The sequence below is a fragment of the Sebastes fasciatus genome, chromosome 14 (assembly GCF_043250625.1).
Source record: "Sebastes fasciatus isolate fSebFas1 chromosome 14, fSebFas1.pri, whole genome shotgun sequence".
Lineage (NCBI taxonomy): Eukaryota > Metazoa > Chordata > Actinopteri > Perciformes > Sebastidae > Sebastes > Sebastes fasciatus.
Window position 1 is genome coordinate 9,590,850 of NC_133808.1, and position 16,116 is coordinate 9,606,965.

Here is a 16,116-nt window from a genome sequence, read left to right on the forward strand (position 1 = left end):
GCAGGTTTATTAGGTGCAGCTAATAAACTGTTGTAAGAAATCGTACCTCCATTAAGATATTGGTGATTTTTTTTTAGTTGACTGTTTTGCGGAGGTGTTATTCAACGATATGTTCAGTTTGGTTTGTGTCACTTAACGTCAGTAAACCACAAACTATGACCATGATGTTGAATCCACACACCGTAAACCTACATAAAGGTAGGCTTTATTATAAGAATGTTGAATTAGACTGTAGTTTCAACTAAGCATACCTAAAAACTGGTAACTGAGTATGTACACTAGAGGGAGCTTGTGTTTCAGGACAGGCGAAAAAGGGTTGGTTGTTACAAGCTCAAGCTCTTGCCAATGCTGGATTCATACTCTGGAGGTGATTTAATAGTGCAGACGTTCACAAATCTATTTGGAAATGTATTTAAAATTAGATGTTTTTTTTGACAGAATCACAAAAATACGTTTTTTTTTTTTCTTTCTCAAGAAAAACTGAAATAAAATCAGAAAAAACCTTTGTGGAACTTTCTTCTTTGGGATCATTTGAAGCGTGCCTCCTCCCCTTCAGGTTGGGAACCACAATAAAATCCAGAAATGTAGTTACTTCCATAAAGCTGGGGCACTCCAGAGACAGATTTGAAAAAGATCAGTCAAAGTTGAAGCAGCAGACGCAGAGATATCTTGCCTTTCGATCCGTAGTAGCCATGTATGTGTTGAACTCCAACATTTCCCATAATGCAACTCAGTAGCATATTCCCTGCCTTTTGCTGCCCAAGCTCGAACACTTTTAAGTACATTTACAAGAAATGCCAATTAATAAGACTTCACACACTCAGTTGCCAGTTTATAAGTTACGCCTAGCTGAAACGAACGCAGTCTAATACAACAGTCCTGCATTAAATTCTACCTTTATGAAAGTTATGTTCATTTTTTTGTTTTAAACTGAATTGGAGAGGTGCTGAATCAACCTTATAATCATTTTTGGAGACTGTAGTTTGTGGTGCTGTTGAACTGTTTTACATTGGAAGTATTTCAGTATTTTTGTCCACCCCATTTATATCAATGAGGGTAGGTTAAATAACAGCAGCGCAAACTATGTCCTCCAAAATCACAGAGTATTAGACTGCATTACTTTTAGTTAGATGTATCTTATAAACTGAATGTACATCTGTTCTCATATCCTGAGCAGATCATGACAAGTAAACCGCACTAAAATTGGTGGAGTTGACCTTTAGGAGGGGTCGCCAATGAGTCACAATCACCAAAAATGTCCCTGTGATAATGACTCGACACAAAATGACCCTCTGGAGTCGGATGCAGAAACAACAAAACCACACATAACTCGGTACAAAACAAAAACGCCAGCTGCTAGTTAATGTGTGTATAATTGGATTCTCTCTGGATGAACTTTGGTGATGCCTGGCAGATGTTTACTGGTTATTGTCCACAAGTAAAAATGAGACACGGGCAAGATTCCATGTTCTTTATTTGCTAAGGGCGCAATGCTTTTTTTTTTGTTATATTTCTGTGCACAAAAAACCTCACAAAGTGAAAGTCCACATCGCGACTGTAGCTCCAGAATTCAACGTCACACCATGGCCAAAACAAAAGTCGGCAAAAAACAGGGCGCAGAACTCTGTACAGTCAATATCTTCTTTAAAAATAACACAAGGACAAAAATGTTCCTCTTAAATCAAATTCTATTTTTAGTGAAATACAACAAAATAAATTCTATAAAATAAGAGCAAAATATTTAAATATAATACGATGGGCAGAATATTTTCATTTGCAGGAGTATTTGGTATGTTTTAGACAAAAAAAAAAAAAAAAATTCAAAAAATACATGCATTCAAGTTACCAATTAAATACAGTATTTACTGATGTTTACCTTTTACTCCTACAGAATTACAAGTTAGCTCAAGTTGCAACATGACTAACCAGCCGCTATTCTTACGGTACAACCCCGCTGTGGACCCTATTCTCCGTGGAGCGACAGGGCGACGGTTTCACTGCTGCTCTGGATCAGTTACTTCATCCGGAAACACCAAGCCAAGACGCCATACCTGACCAGCTCCACGGCAGAAAGGAAGCCGATGGGCAACAAGTCTGTCTACGACTAGGCTCTATTGAAGAGACAGAAGCAAACCACACAGTCTATTATGCACCGGATAACCCGGTGCAGCGATTCTGTTGCATATGTGTTTCATTTTTCAGAATTCCTAAAGATGAAAGCTAAGCTGTCTATCCCACCAAAACGAACTGCCAAATGTTGAAGTTGGGAGGATTATAATGTGCAATTGAAAAGCCACTTATTCATACATTGGTTCAAAATATCGCCCTCATTGTAGATAGGGTAGATGAGTAGAAAAAAAAAACCAAACGAAAAAAGAAAAAAAAAACCTAAGGGTAACAACACCCCTCTGGAGATGTGGATTAAGAACAGCTTTAGGTTGTTATGATCACAAGTCTTCCCTTGGGCTACACTATTCTGGTGAGAAGCCATGCTAAATGTTACAGCATATTAACTAGAGCTTCAAAAAGGATTGAATTAATTACCAGAACAAAAAAAAAGAAAAGAAAAAGAAAAGAAAGGCAATGAGTTTCAGAACAATGTTGCATCACTGCTTTTTCACATCAACCAAAAACACCGTAAAAGTCCACCCAACCATTCCATATCTCACACTAAAACCAACCACAGCTCGTGAGTTGATTTGGCATGGGTCATAAGGTTGCCAAGGAGCTCAAGAATAATAATATAATTATGATAATAACAATGCGTCCTTCTACAGTTGAATGACCAGTAACCGTCCGATGGTAGAACAAACTTTACTGCTGAGCATGGGTGATAAAACAAAGAGTTGTTGTCTTCTTACAGTTTTTTTTGGGCATTTTTCTTATTTATAATATCCATTTTTGTTTTTCTTAATATCTGCAACATCTCCCAACAGCAAACCACACAGAGTTATGCTACTGGAGGATCTGAACAGTCAAAAACATTAACATACTATGTACACCTTTTCGTCATGTAGACAAGCGCATCAGCATCGTCAGCTCTGGGTAAATTTGTTTTTTCTTTATTAGAACTCTTGTCCACTCCCTCGCCTCTGCAGCCGCCAGCAGGCCCCTGTTCACATGGTCAGGCAGCCCCAGACCAGGGAAGAGCACCTCCCGGAGGCCGACGGGAGAGAAGTGGCCTGGAGAGGGGATGGGAGGCCTGTAGCTCTGCCCTGCCCTGGGGCCAGAGAGGGAGAGAGAGAGAGAGAGAGAGAGGCCCGACGAGGAGCTCTGTTGACCGAAGGATGAGAGGAAGGAGAGCGGGACGATGGAGGCTCGAGGCACAGCAGAGGGGGAGGGGACATTACTCCTTAGGCGGGGCAGGTGCTGGGGTAGTAGAGGTGGATGGGGCAGGGGCGGGGGCGGGGGCAGGGGCAGGGGCAGGGGTGGGGGTGGGGGCGGGGGTAGGGGTAAGGGTGGGTGCTGGGGCCGGGGCCGGGGCCGGGGCCGGGGCCGGGGCGGGCGCAGGGGCGACCTCCTCGGTGCTCTCCCAGTTCTCTTGTGCTCGCGGGCCTGGGCCGGGAGTGGGACCAGGGCCTGGGGTGGGGGTGGTCTGGGTAGGGCCTGGAGTCGGGGCAGAGGCAGGACCGGGACGCTGAGGGTTGTTCATGTGCTGAGCAGCAGGCCCGGTGTACGGCTGCCCATGGGGGTGGTTGTTCTGTTCAGGGGGGAAAAAGTGGACAAAAATAAGTGGATGGTACAACAACCAAACTGTTTAAATAAATAGAATAAATGCTTTGCTTAAAGGGACTGTTTGCAACTTTCAGAAATGCTTGTTAACAGCGACACCTGTGGCCGTTAAGTCAACGAAAGTCAGCGTCAGGTTCGCGCTTGCTCGCTCTACATAGACATGAACGAGCATCGCTCAAAACAGTGAGGCGACACACGTCAGCTAAAACCACAATATCACTCTATATTTCACCTGCTTGGCAGTAATGTTAGCTGACCAGACGAAGGTCTCTCCATGAATCACTGCTGATCCTAGTGTTGGCTTTTCCTGCTTCAGCTGAAAAGAAACGTTATCGTCTCCGACCGCGGTGGGAGGGAGACACCGGCACCCGGTCGGAGACGATAACGTTTCTCGCTGCGGAGCCCCGTCACTTCACAAGACACGAGAAACCTCTGTTGGTCTGGAGGAGCGGCAGCATTTATTTCTGCACAAACGTCCACTGTACATTCACTAGATATTCTCAGAGCTAAACTAACTCTTCTGCAGTGTGGAGTGTGCACGCATGAACGTGAGGTGGAGCGAGAACGCGCGTGTTGTGTGAGTGAACACAAGCAGGCAGCGGAGCGGTCTGAACAGCGTAGCCACACGCGAGCTCGCATGGGACACCGACCCGGTAGATTTATACTTGTAAAAAGTTACAAACAGTCCCTTTAAATGTCATGAATCTGTACGTTTTGAACATGTCAAAGATTGGAAGCGATTCCTAACATCCTCTCAACAGCTAAATCCGGTAATAATCTATATATATATATATTTTTTTCTTGATAAATCACATGAAAAGACCACCAATTAACTTATCCTACTAAGAAATGCATTGTTTGCTTTGGTCTTTTAACAGATTCGTTGACAATAACAGAAACATAGAATATTGCCAGCCTTATCCCTCAATGATCCGAATCCTTTAACAGCCATATTCTAGGCGATCTCAAAGGACTTAAAGATCACAGCAACAAGCAGAGGCTGCAGCCTTCTCTACACTGATTGCTCGGGGGCCGATTCTCCTCAGACGGAAGAAAAACTACACTGCCCCGTCTTTAACGATCAGATAGAGTAATGGCACATCTCAAACTCAAACAACACAAACCACCCCTCAATGATTTTAAGATCTGGAGGAACATTTGCTAATGCTTAAACGTGATGAAATCATTTGTGAGAATTACAGAGAAGAACAGTTGCTTACAGTGTTGAATTGTTACAAACTGACTATAAACCTGAGCCTCTGGTTGTCAGAGCAAGAGGTAACACTTGGGATGCTGAAGTAAAAAATATTTTTTTGCCATGGTTGCTGGCATTGTTCACGGCTAATGTGAGACTGGTGAAACTGATGCCACATTCTATGTCCGTACTCTCTGCTCTGCTATAATAGGTAAGACACAAACAGCAAATACAATGATCCAAAAATGCCATGAAAGATGAAACCATAAAGTGAATTATACGTCACCGACTGTTTTATGGATGTAAACGGGTAAACAGGACCCTGAGACGCTACCTGCTGAAACTGTGTGGTTCCAGGAGAGTGTGGGTACAAAGAGGTGTCCTCGGGTGGGGAAGAGTCTTGATCATCAGGTGCTTCCTGTTCATCCGGCTCCTAGCAGACATGAAAGAAATGTTATCACAAATTAATTTTCAACCATCATAGTAAAATACTGTATTTATATGAAATATACACAGCAGGAAATAATGTTAAGCTTCTGTATTTCAGTGTGAAGTAGCGAGTGGGGTTGTGTGGGGAAAGTCAAATTTCCAACTGTGTTATGTTACCGAGTAAATGAGGTTTAAATGAGATGTGATTATACGTGTGGGTGGACTGTACACCTGAGAGCATCCTGATGCTAAGTCTTTTGAAAAACAGTTAACACGAGGCGCACATGAACCTCTCTACTGTGGAGGTTATTTCAGTGGGTCCACTTTCAAAAAGGACAGAAGGCTGGTGATAAATGTTATCTTTACTTTCCTTACTGTCAACAAACACCAGCCTTTATTTAACAATTGTTTAATCCTATATCTATGTGTCATGGTAAATTACATTTCTGTTTAACATGTGCAAATATATATTACAACATGATGTTAAGTCATAAGTGGAAAAAACAACAGAACCTGTCAGGCTATCAACGCAAATTTGTAGTATGTGAAGCTCTTGTGTTAATAGATGCCATCACAAAAACCCTCCTTATCAGTCTTTTTTCAATCTAGTTATTATCCTAGTTATTATCTAGAGTTATCCTTCAAGATTTTAAACTACATCTGATTTGATGCAAATTAAAAAATGATTTCAATCTTGTGTTAGAGGTTGTTTTGTCAGACTGCATCCTATTGGCTACAATAGCATAATGGGGAACAACATCTTACTTAATCCTACTTGGCCTCACAGTTTAAATACTGTAACTACTACTGAATACTGAAGTATAGATGAGGCCAAGAGTTTTCAATCAGATGCAGGAGGCTGGCATCACAGTTTGAGTTCAGGAGGAAGCATATATTGGCAAAAAGAGCACTAGACTGAGATGGAGGACTGGCTATGTCAGTGACGTTGCTTTGGCGAATCACTGGGACTGGGCAACAGGACAGCAAGAGAACAAAGATCTGTTCACTGTGTGCAGCTGCGTAACATGATTTCTTATTCTAGTTACACTATATAGCAGGAACAGAAGTTAACAGAAAAAAACAATAATACACATCTCAGGTATATACTGTAAATAAAACTGTTTGATTAATTTATCATTCTGGCAGTTATAGCCTTACTCTAACCTCCTGTGCGTAACTATTTATGTAACATTTGTATCACATAAATGCATATCAAAAGGTACAAAAAGAAAATGGAGCAAAGTTGACAAAATGGGAAAATCTATGAGGACTCAACATGACACAATGCTTCTAGCCTCTGCCACTGGTGACTATTGAAGCTACAGGAAACTCTAAATTGTGCAATTTGAACTTAACAAATGTGTTAACTGTGTTGGTGCTCTATACATTGGTCATCTGTTCATTGTTTCTCTGCTGATTCTTTAATAAAACAAAATGTTGTTTTCATTTCCTTCCTTTATGTTGTGGTGCCTGGAAATACTGACCTTCCCTGGGCTTCCCTGAGTACACTTGAGCTGTGTATGGAATATTACAGGAGAAGTGTGTCATTGGACTGGATTTGTCAACATAAAAATACAAGTAACTTATTTTTAAGTGAGAACAAAAAATGATATTTGTATGCATTGTGAACTGCAGCCATGAATCAAGACAAAACATATTCAGCATAGCAAACATAGTCATAGCTGTAGCTTAGGGTGGACATTTAACATTTAATGGCTTGTTGGAAAACATTTAATGGGTCCAATGAATTAACCTATTAAAGTCTACTAAATGATGAAGATTTTAAAAATTATTATCTATAAAAATCATTTATTCTATCAAATGTCAGAAGAAACGCTAAAAAAATCCAAACATATTCAATGTGTAAATGACATGAGATAGAGAAAATGATAAATTAATCATTCAAATTGTTGATAACAAAATATCTGATCAATCAAGTACTCAATTTAGCCCTTCAGCATTATCACATATATATATGTATATATTTATATATACATATATACATACAAATACACCCAGTTTAAAGCTGGTCATGTTATGCCATTGAGTGGGTTGTAAAAGCTCCTCTGACTCAGTCATTCAGTATTTCTGTGGGATCTTTCTGTTAGCTTCACCACTGTACACCATCGTTAACATGTTCCCATGGCAGCATCGGCCATGTAGGTATTTTCTATTGTGGTGTTTATCCAAAATACATATATTTGCATGTAACAGAAAGACCCCACTCCATACTGAAATTTGACTTCATCAGAAAAGTTAGTGATTTTTGAACAGCTGCTCTGAACTACAGATGTTTTCCACTGTACATCACATGTATACAGGGTCCTACAGCTTTATACACTAATGGTTTGGCTCCCTCAATCACAGTCCCTAAGACTGGAGGATGCTAATGTGCATGTATGTGTGTGAAGAGTACAATGTCAATGCCATTACCTCCTCGGGGCAAAGCTCACAGGCCTTGGCAAGTGTCATACGTGCGCTGTGCGAACGCTCCAGGAAATAGCCGTTGGAGGTCTCGTTGCTCTGAACCGGAGGGGACCAGTTGTTGTAGGTGTACTGGGGGTTCCCTGTGTATGGCCTCCTCTCCAGCTCGTCCCCTAACCACTCCACTGCCCACGTCCACTTTCGCTTCAGGTCACCGTTACTCTGTATGCACAAGAAGAACATGCTGATTAGAATATATGTCTCCACATGTTGTGCCTGTGAATGCAGCAGGCACAGTTTTATCAACACAGAATTTGACTGTTTTAGTGTTGTGCAGGAAAAAAGAAAGCAGCGCATCGGCTCTTATTCGGTCAATCTTGAGCATATGTTTGCTAGTGTTTGGGAGAGACGGAAACTTGAGATCAGTGGGCAACTCGAGGTCTGAAAAGTGAAGCCAATGCGGAAGTGCCTTCAACTTGCATTCTTTCTTTTAAGTCTACGAGAAAATGATGCTACTTCTCACTTGATTTATTACCTCAGTAAACATTGTAAACATGAGTTTATGGTCTCAATCGCTAGTTTCAAGTCTTCTTCAATACAGCATGATGTTCATTTAGTAAATGATGGCCTCATTTGGAGTCAAATAGACCAGATAGATAGACAGGTTGCTACCACGGTGTTTTCCAGTTTGGGAGTTGTCCGTGTTTTTGTCTTATAACTTTAACCCTTTCACAGTGTGTTTTCAGTTCATGAAAGTTCATTAGAACCATTTCAGTCACCTAATAATCTTATTAAGAGTTCGGTTGTACTTAGCTTCACCCTCTTAAGTCACTTCTGGTTGCAAATAACCAAGATGGTGACGGCCAAAATGCCGATCTCGAGGCTTCAAAACGGCAGTCTACAAACCAGTGGGTTAATACGTCCACTTCTTATATACAGTCTACGGTAGAGATGCAAGAACTGTGTAGTGAGTATATATATAGTATAAAAAGATAAATGCTCTTCACCAAGGAACAGTAACTGGGTCTGAAAACAGGAGAACTGCATCTAGGGTACAGTTTTGTTTTGGCAAAATGGGCCCTCCCTAAAGTTATCTGGCATTTTCAAATCACAAATTAATTTCATGTCACCAGTGTAGTGTGCTGTGACGTGTAATTAATGAGACAAGAGGAGAGAGAGGGATCCATCTGTCAGTAAGCGTACCTGTAGGATCTGATAAGCCACGGAGCAGTTGCTAAAGAGGGCCACCATGCACTTGATGCACTGGTAAGCCCGTTTCTGGTAGTGGTTCTTGGAGCGCTGGATGGTGTCAAAGAGCCCATCTCTGTCATCAGGAATGCCCTTCAGCACATTGTGGATCCTACACAACCAAACGGGTAATGGAGAAATGTTAACTCTGATCACATTCAAAAACAATGCAGCACTCATAACGTTAAACACCAAGCAATCAGTTCTGACCTGTGTGTCTGCCAGGAGTCCTCGATGAGCAGGATCTGTAGCAGCAAGTCCAGGTAAGGCCTCAGCTCATAGGTGTAGGAGTACGCCACCTGCGGACGCCCAACACTCATAATCTGAAATCTTGTGGACACGCTCAAGTGAGCCACCTACAGAATTAAAGATGTCTAAAGATTTACCTGCCAGAGGAGCTCACTGAGCACAGTGGAGGAGAACTGAGGGTTCTCCCAGCAGCTGAAGCGAAGCAGCTTTACGGTCTCCTCAGAGTTGCTGCAGTCCTCGATGATCTTCTTCACGTAGCTGGTCCTCACAAACAGGATCTCTGCCACCAGCTGCTGCACCGGCATCACTGGGGTCGTCAGGTTGGTGTCACCATACGGGTTAGGGAGAGGAGGGTTACCTGGAGAAAGTAGAGGGGGAGAAATTTAGAGTAACTAATCTGATATGCATGTAGTTATTAGAGGCAAATATATATATATGCGTTTTGTTCAGACAGTGTCTTTCATCCTTCGTCTATGAAAGCCCTCAGCTCCAAGCTCTGCCTACACAAAACAGAGGCTCAGAGTGGCTGTTTTTTTCAGTCACTAGATCCTGAGCAAGGATGGAAATCCTCATTGGGCTCCAACTCTGTTGAGGATTTATCACTGGCTCATATCGGCCGAGTTCACGTCACATTTTTTGTGGCTGAAGAGTAAAACGCTCACCATTGATGGAGGACTGCATGCGTGAGGAGACGTCACAGCAACGGACCAGCTGGGAGACCACAGTGTAGAGCTTGCCCAGCTCAGCATACTGGTACTTAATGGGAGGGCCGGGACCCTCGTCCAGAGCGACCAACATGAAAGTGGCGGGGACATTCAGCTTCAACAGCTGAGTCTTTTCTGCCAGGCCTGCGAGGGGGGGGGGAAGAGAGCAGCCTTTTAAGTCCCAAAGAGATTATTAATAACATTTTGCATAAACCTTGATTGTATAATAATTCACTGAGGAACAGATGTACATGGCAGGAGTGTGATTGCTGTGTGCTCCTTACCCAGATTGGCATACATGACAAAGAGGTTGAAGTACTGCTGCAGGTGACGGCCGTGTTCAGAAACCTCTCTTCTGAGCAGGTTGAGTACAGCTCTCAACAAGTGGTCACTTAGACTGAGGTTATCACAGCCCTGATATACAAACACGGAAAACAACAGACAAACCACAGCAGGGTTACAACAATGAAAAGTACAGGATGAGAAACCTCTCAGTGATAACCTGCCATGCAAACTAATTATCTTCCCGGAAACATGCGATTCAAACAGCTTCAAGTATCTTGAGTCCTAATAAAAAGCCCATTTTCCACAGAGCTCAGCTGAAGCCTGGCACCAACCTGAGTGGAGGGTCCGGGCGAGGCGGTTGGGGAGGGGCACGGCCCGTCTTGCAGGGAGAAGTGAGCGATGAAGACAATGAGCTTGGCAAATGCACCACGGACCTCAGCGCTCGGGCACTCAAGCAGGTACTCTGAGAACCGGTTAGGGTAAGCAAACAGGACTTTGTGTGCAAACCAATAGCGTACATTCTTACTGTGTCTCAGCAGGATGCAGAGGGCGTCATACCTAGATGGAAGGACGAGGAGAATAATTATAGAAAAGGATGAAACAGAGACAAATTAAAAAAAAACACAGAGGCAGACAGAGCTTACCAGTCACTGGCAGGACCCCGTACTACTTTCTTGGTGTGAAAACCTGTGCTGAAGAGGAACCTAGCAGCCAGCTGAGCACTTATCATAGCAATCTCCTCTGCCTCTGGCAGAAGATGGTCTTGTCCTGATAAAAAGAGGATTAACAAAACACAGTGAAAATCTTCCTGGTAATTTGCTTATAGAGTACTACAACATGAACTGACAATCTATGAAGGTACACCCAGAGACAAACGTAAAAAGCTACATTTTTGGATAAAATTACTGAATTGTTACCAAGAATATATCTTGTGACTTATGAGCAATGATTTGACATATTGATGACCCAGAAATACGCAACGCAAATTACTTAAATGTGGATATGTACAGTATACGCCACAACATACATAAACATACACTGCAATCTGAAAGTAGTAGGGCAGTGACACACTACCCTTTGTTATGGCTCTGTCCTCCAGCACACTGGGTTTGAAATAAAATAACTGAGGTTAAAGAGTAGATTTTCGGCTTTAAAAGGTGTATATTGTAATTTAAGTCTAATTTGTCTTAAATACTTTTGTTGGGGACTACAAATAAAATGTGTTACAATGCCTACACAGATGTAAACATCCTCAAATTGAAGCAGTCGACACCTTAACCTCAGTCTTTGTTTCATTTAAAATCCAATGTGCTGGAGTCAACACATATAATGTGCAACTGTGCTACATATACATCTTATTATGAACAGTGGCGTAAAAGACACTGAATGCCAGAACATCACGTGTCATCCTTGTTCGATCCAGATGATGAAACACAAAATGCAGTTGAAAACACGTCAGGCTCAGAGCACGCTACAAAAATGTCCACTGATCTCAGAGTAAGGCCAATCAATAATATATCAAATCATACATTCACACTAACATATTGTGTCAATGTGTTGGGTCTAAAAATCTAGTTTTTAAAAAAGCACTTTGCTGCTGAAAAGGATTTTTAAAGAAGGTACATTAGTATCTCAACTGGATACAACGTAGAAAACAGAATGTACTGATGATTGCCCTCAGACATTTATTTTCCCTGTGAAACATTACGGGGCTCTGGCTCCATTAATAATGCATTACAGAGGCAGTGCATTTCTCGGCAGCCCGTGCTCAACGCTACTGACCACCAATTCTTTCCACAGGGGTGCTGTGTATTAGCATCAACCAGAGATTAGCGATAAAATTATAATGGCAGCTGCTGTATCTTTAAGAGAGAAGCGATGAAATCTACAGTGGAGATACGACAAGGACTTCATCGCTGTGCAAAGGATCAAAGAAGCCCTCTGGGGGTATTGGATATGCAGAGTCATGACTGGAGGAGTGGCGTGATACTGTGCAGCTACAACAAATCACACAACAATGCACACGCAAGGGCTGAACAATAGCTTTGTAGTGTCAACCATTTCTTAGAGGGTATATTGTGGATCCCTGATGTATGAACGCATGTTGTGGAACAAATGCAGACAATAATTACTTGTGTGTTTAATGATCTGTCTGCTAATTTAACCTTTCTTAATATTATTTCTTGTGCCTGTTTTGTATGCAAATATATTTAGAGGTTTTAAACTTCAATTACCTGGTGAAATAAAATAAGTAAAAACCGCTACACTGTGTGGGAAAATTAGATTGTGTTCATAAAAAACAATATTGTGTTCATAACCATCATGTACCAGCACAATATATGTGGCAACAGCCAGCTTATGTGTATGTTTTTGTTGCAGTTTATGTTTCAAGTGTTCTTCTTAAACATCCCACCCAAGGTTTGAGTTGAGGTTAACTGGCTACCTAGATTCATGTAGTTGTAATCTTTTAATGTACAATAGAGGGGTGCAGGAATGAATCCGAAAACCCAGAAATGAGTTTGCATTTTGGTTAATCCAGCACTTCTGGTCAATGTTGTTTTTTTTTTATAGGTTTTTAGTTAGATGCCTGAAATAAGGTCTGTGGTTCACACAAGCTGAAGAGATTTTAACGATTTGTTCTACGACATAAAATTCATCAGTAAATATCCCATTTGTGAATTTTGAAGCTTTTATATGTCTTAAAAAAGGCGGTTGCTAACAAGTGGTTAAATGAGACTACTAAACGTCATCGCGCCGACTCGTCCACCATTACAGCCTCGTTGTGTATACTCGGCACTCATGCGACCGTGGTGTAGTTTGTTTATAGCCTAACGTTAGCTTTTTACGTCTGGTGATTGCATTCACACTTCAAAAATCATGAAAGTGGTGTTCATTTGTGAAGATTATCTTGCTGAACAAAATGTGTAAGAATCATAAACGTTTGTTTGCCACAGCGCTTTTTTTTCCTGCAATAATCCAAAACTCAATGGAAAAATCCCAAATGGCTTTTTGTCAAGGGAACCAGGGCGATGCTAACTTCCAGGTTGGCCTACAAAAATATGTCATCCCTGCACCACTCTATAATACATACAATCCACTGAATTAATTTTGCATTTAGAAACCCATTTATCATCACACACAAAAAAGATGCATACCTGGAGGAGGGTTTAAATAGACACTGTTACAGGTCAGAAGTTTCTTAATGAACTGGAAATATTCCAGGCTGTATTGCATTCGGTTGTGCATGAATTGGACGTTCTGCTTGCGGACGCTGCACTCAATGACACCAGGCATCTTGACCTGATGTGGCTTGGTGGTGGAGATGGTCAACTCCGAGATGTATTTGACCAGCTCGCTGTCCTTGTCCAGTGAGTCCATACGCTCATAGAATAGGATGTAGGCATTCCACCAGCGCTTCTGCCTCCGGTACGACATCCTTTTCATCATGTGATCGAACACCTCGCCCATGTATTCCCCTCCAAAGCACTGGTTCTTCATCTCCTCCTCATCGTCCATCTTGCACTCCGTCACATCGCCATCATCAAACTTATACCAGCGGTTCTTCTCACCGTCACCCCCGTTCCTCTGGATTATGTAGGAATAGTAGTGTCCGCCACTGGCCTGGCCTGAGTGGACCAGCACTCCCACCAGACGATACTTGGAGCTGCCGGGAGGTGTGGGTTCTGAGGGCTCGTTCTGTTGGATCACCTGGTTCTCCGGGTTGACGTCATCGCCCTCTAGCTTTGCCACACCAGCTACCGTGTACGGCTCCATGTCCAGCTCCCTGGGGAACTCAAAGTAGTCATTGAACTTGATGGCACACTCCCTCTCCCAGTCATAGTCAAAGCGCTTCAGTTGGATGGCCAGGACAGGTGGCAGCTTCTTTATCAGCAGGCGCTTCACTGTGTCCACCTGACCGGGAGAGCAAACATCACAGGTTACCTCTCTGGCCCTTTAAATAAATCTTCAATTAAAGTTAATGAGAAAAAAGAAAAAATGTAAGTGAACCATGGGACAGCCATTAAAGCCTCCTCTATTTTTCCATAGCACTTTATAATCACATCCTAACATTGGCTGGTGACCAGATGGGTGCTCCATTCTCACCTTCTTATTACACTTCTCACAGTGGTAGGCGTTGGCTCCCTCAAGAAGATCTCCTTTAACATACTGCTCCATAGAGTCCAACAGGTTCTGGTGGTTTCTGATGTCTACATTGAGTGTTGTGAACGACTCCTCACACTCATACCTGGCAACACAACACATTATTAGGTAACAAAATTCAAAGGCAGACTTAAGTTTATATTTCGGAAGCTATTTCTAGTAACTAAGCACAGGGTAAAAGACTGCACTCACCTGTGGGGGCATCCCTGACAGATCTTCTGGTCAGCAAAGGACCCTCCCAGCACCTTGCTCAGCATGGCGGGGTGGCCCAGGGCTTTCAGGGCTTCATCCAGACTGTCCACCAAAGAGTTGAAAAACTCCAGTGCATCATGCTGCTCCCGCAAGTTCACTGGCTCACCCCATAACCTAAAACAGATGGGAAAACGAAACAATTAGCAACGGCTAAACTGGCAAAACGCAAAATTGCTTTGAGTTTTTGAAATACCTGAACTGTTTCCAGAATCCCCTGGGGACATAGTACTGAAGTCTGGACGCAGCCAGATGTCCAAAAATGACCTGTAGATGACGTAGCACCCCAATGTTGTACTCTTTCCTGTCCTCTGACTTACTGGAGGGTTTATCATCAAACTGATGGTGGTAGCTGAACACCTCATCACGAGGATCCACATTACTCTGGAGACAAAATGTACAGATGGAAACATTACTAAAGATATGTCTCCCCATCTATAATTGTTCATTACTTCTTGTTACTGTATGTCATTGCGTTCACTGGGGAAACCATATGACGATCAGATTTGTAAATGAACCGCCTCTCTGGGCAGAAGCTTTAATGCAACACAAGCTCTCACTGTACCTCATTCTCCTGCTTCTCGTCCCCTGACATGTCGTCATCCACATCAGTGCCTGTGCCCTCGATGGCCAGGATGCCATTGCGGATTGGAGGGATCATGTACAGCTGCTGAATGACAGAGTTCATATAACAGGTGGCCCCAGCGTTCTTCAAACCTACAAAGCCTTTGTTGGGCCGTGGCCCCACCGGAGGCAGGTACTCCCATTCTGTCAGTGTCTCGCAACCTGGAAGGAGAGGGAGGGAACAACACGCTCATGCATGATGTAATTTACAAGTCATCGAGTGAAATTGCCGCACTGGTGTTTACCTACCTAAGTAGTACATGTCAGTCAGGGTGTCGACTATTTGCTTGAGGTTGCGAACGCATCCGACAGCCAGCGCTACCAGGAGCTCAAAGCCAGCGTTGATGGAAGCGGGAGTGCTGCACACTGGGATGGCCTGCTCTGTGGGGAACTCCCCACTCTTCATGTACTGCAGGTACACGTTAGATGCTGGGAAGATGAAGTCGTCGATCAGCTCCTAATCAAGAAGAGAGGGAGAAACAATCTCTTAGTAATGTTATCTGAAAGGAAACAAAATAAGGTTATATTAACGGTTTTAGGTGTGGTCTGTTTGTTTCACCTTGATGAGGTTTGCTCCTCCTTTCTCACAGCCGATGTAATACTTCTTCTCTGGTGTCTGGAAGGCTAGAAGCTCTTTGGTAACCCCAAGGTGGCCCTCCAGGATGGTCTCCTCCACACCGGTCTCCCCTGTCCTCTTAACCTCATCCTAGTAAATGAAACAGATTCTGTACCATCAACTCTGCTCCATACTAAACTAGATAACCTCAAATTTGAATTTATAGGGAGCATAACACAACATATTGGCTGACACATATG

At 42.7% G+C, this 16,116-nt stretch overlaps 1 protein-coding gene across 9 annotated transcripts in view; it reads right to left on the minus strand.

Moving 5' to 3' along the window:
• Positions 1-1,456: 1,456 nt before the first annotated feature.
• The window catches only part of usp9 (ubiquitin specific peptidase 9), a 41,457-nt gene continuing 26,797 nt past the window's right edge, over positions 1,457-16,116 (minus strand). For 5 of the 9 annotated variants that reach the window (XM_074658607.1, XM_074658605.1, XM_074658604.1 and 2 more), the window contains 18 exons: positions 15,860-16,006; positions 15,550-15,757; positions 15,242-15,462; positions 14,873-15,060; positions 14,620-14,793; positions 14,371-14,512; positions 13,422-14,178; positions 10,911-11,034; positions 10,599-10,824; positions 10,266-10,395; positions 9,940-10,125; positions 9,415-9,635; positions 9,239-9,327; positions 8,984-9,140; positions 7,790-8,002; positions 6,841-6,870; positions 5,262-5,360; positions 1,457-3,700 (listed from right to left, as the gene is read on the minus strand). In XM_074658607.1, the coding sequence (XP_074514708.1) occupies positions 3,347-3,700; positions 5,262-5,360; positions 6,841-6,870; positions 7,790-8,002; positions 8,984-9,140; positions 9,239-9,327; positions 9,415-9,635; positions 9,940-10,125; positions 10,266-10,395; positions 10,599-10,824; positions 10,911-11,034; positions 13,422-14,178; positions 14,371-14,512; positions 14,620-14,793; positions 14,873-15,060; positions 15,242-15,462; positions 15,550-15,757; positions 15,860-16,006 (3,666 nt within the window). In that variant the 3' untranslated portion in view covers positions 1,457-3,346. The remainder of the gene's footprint in view (positions 3,701-5,261; positions 5,361-6,840; positions 6,871-7,789; positions 8,003-8,983; positions 9,141-9,238; positions 9,328-9,414; positions 9,636-9,939; positions 10,126-10,265; positions 10,396-10,598; positions 10,825-10,910; positions 11,035-13,421; positions 14,179-14,370; positions 14,513-14,619; positions 14,794-14,872; positions 15,061-15,241; positions 15,463-15,549; positions 15,758-15,859; positions 16,007-16,116) is intronic. The other 4 variants (XM_074658608.1, XM_074658606.1, XM_074658610.1 and 1 more) reach the window with 3 other exon arrangements.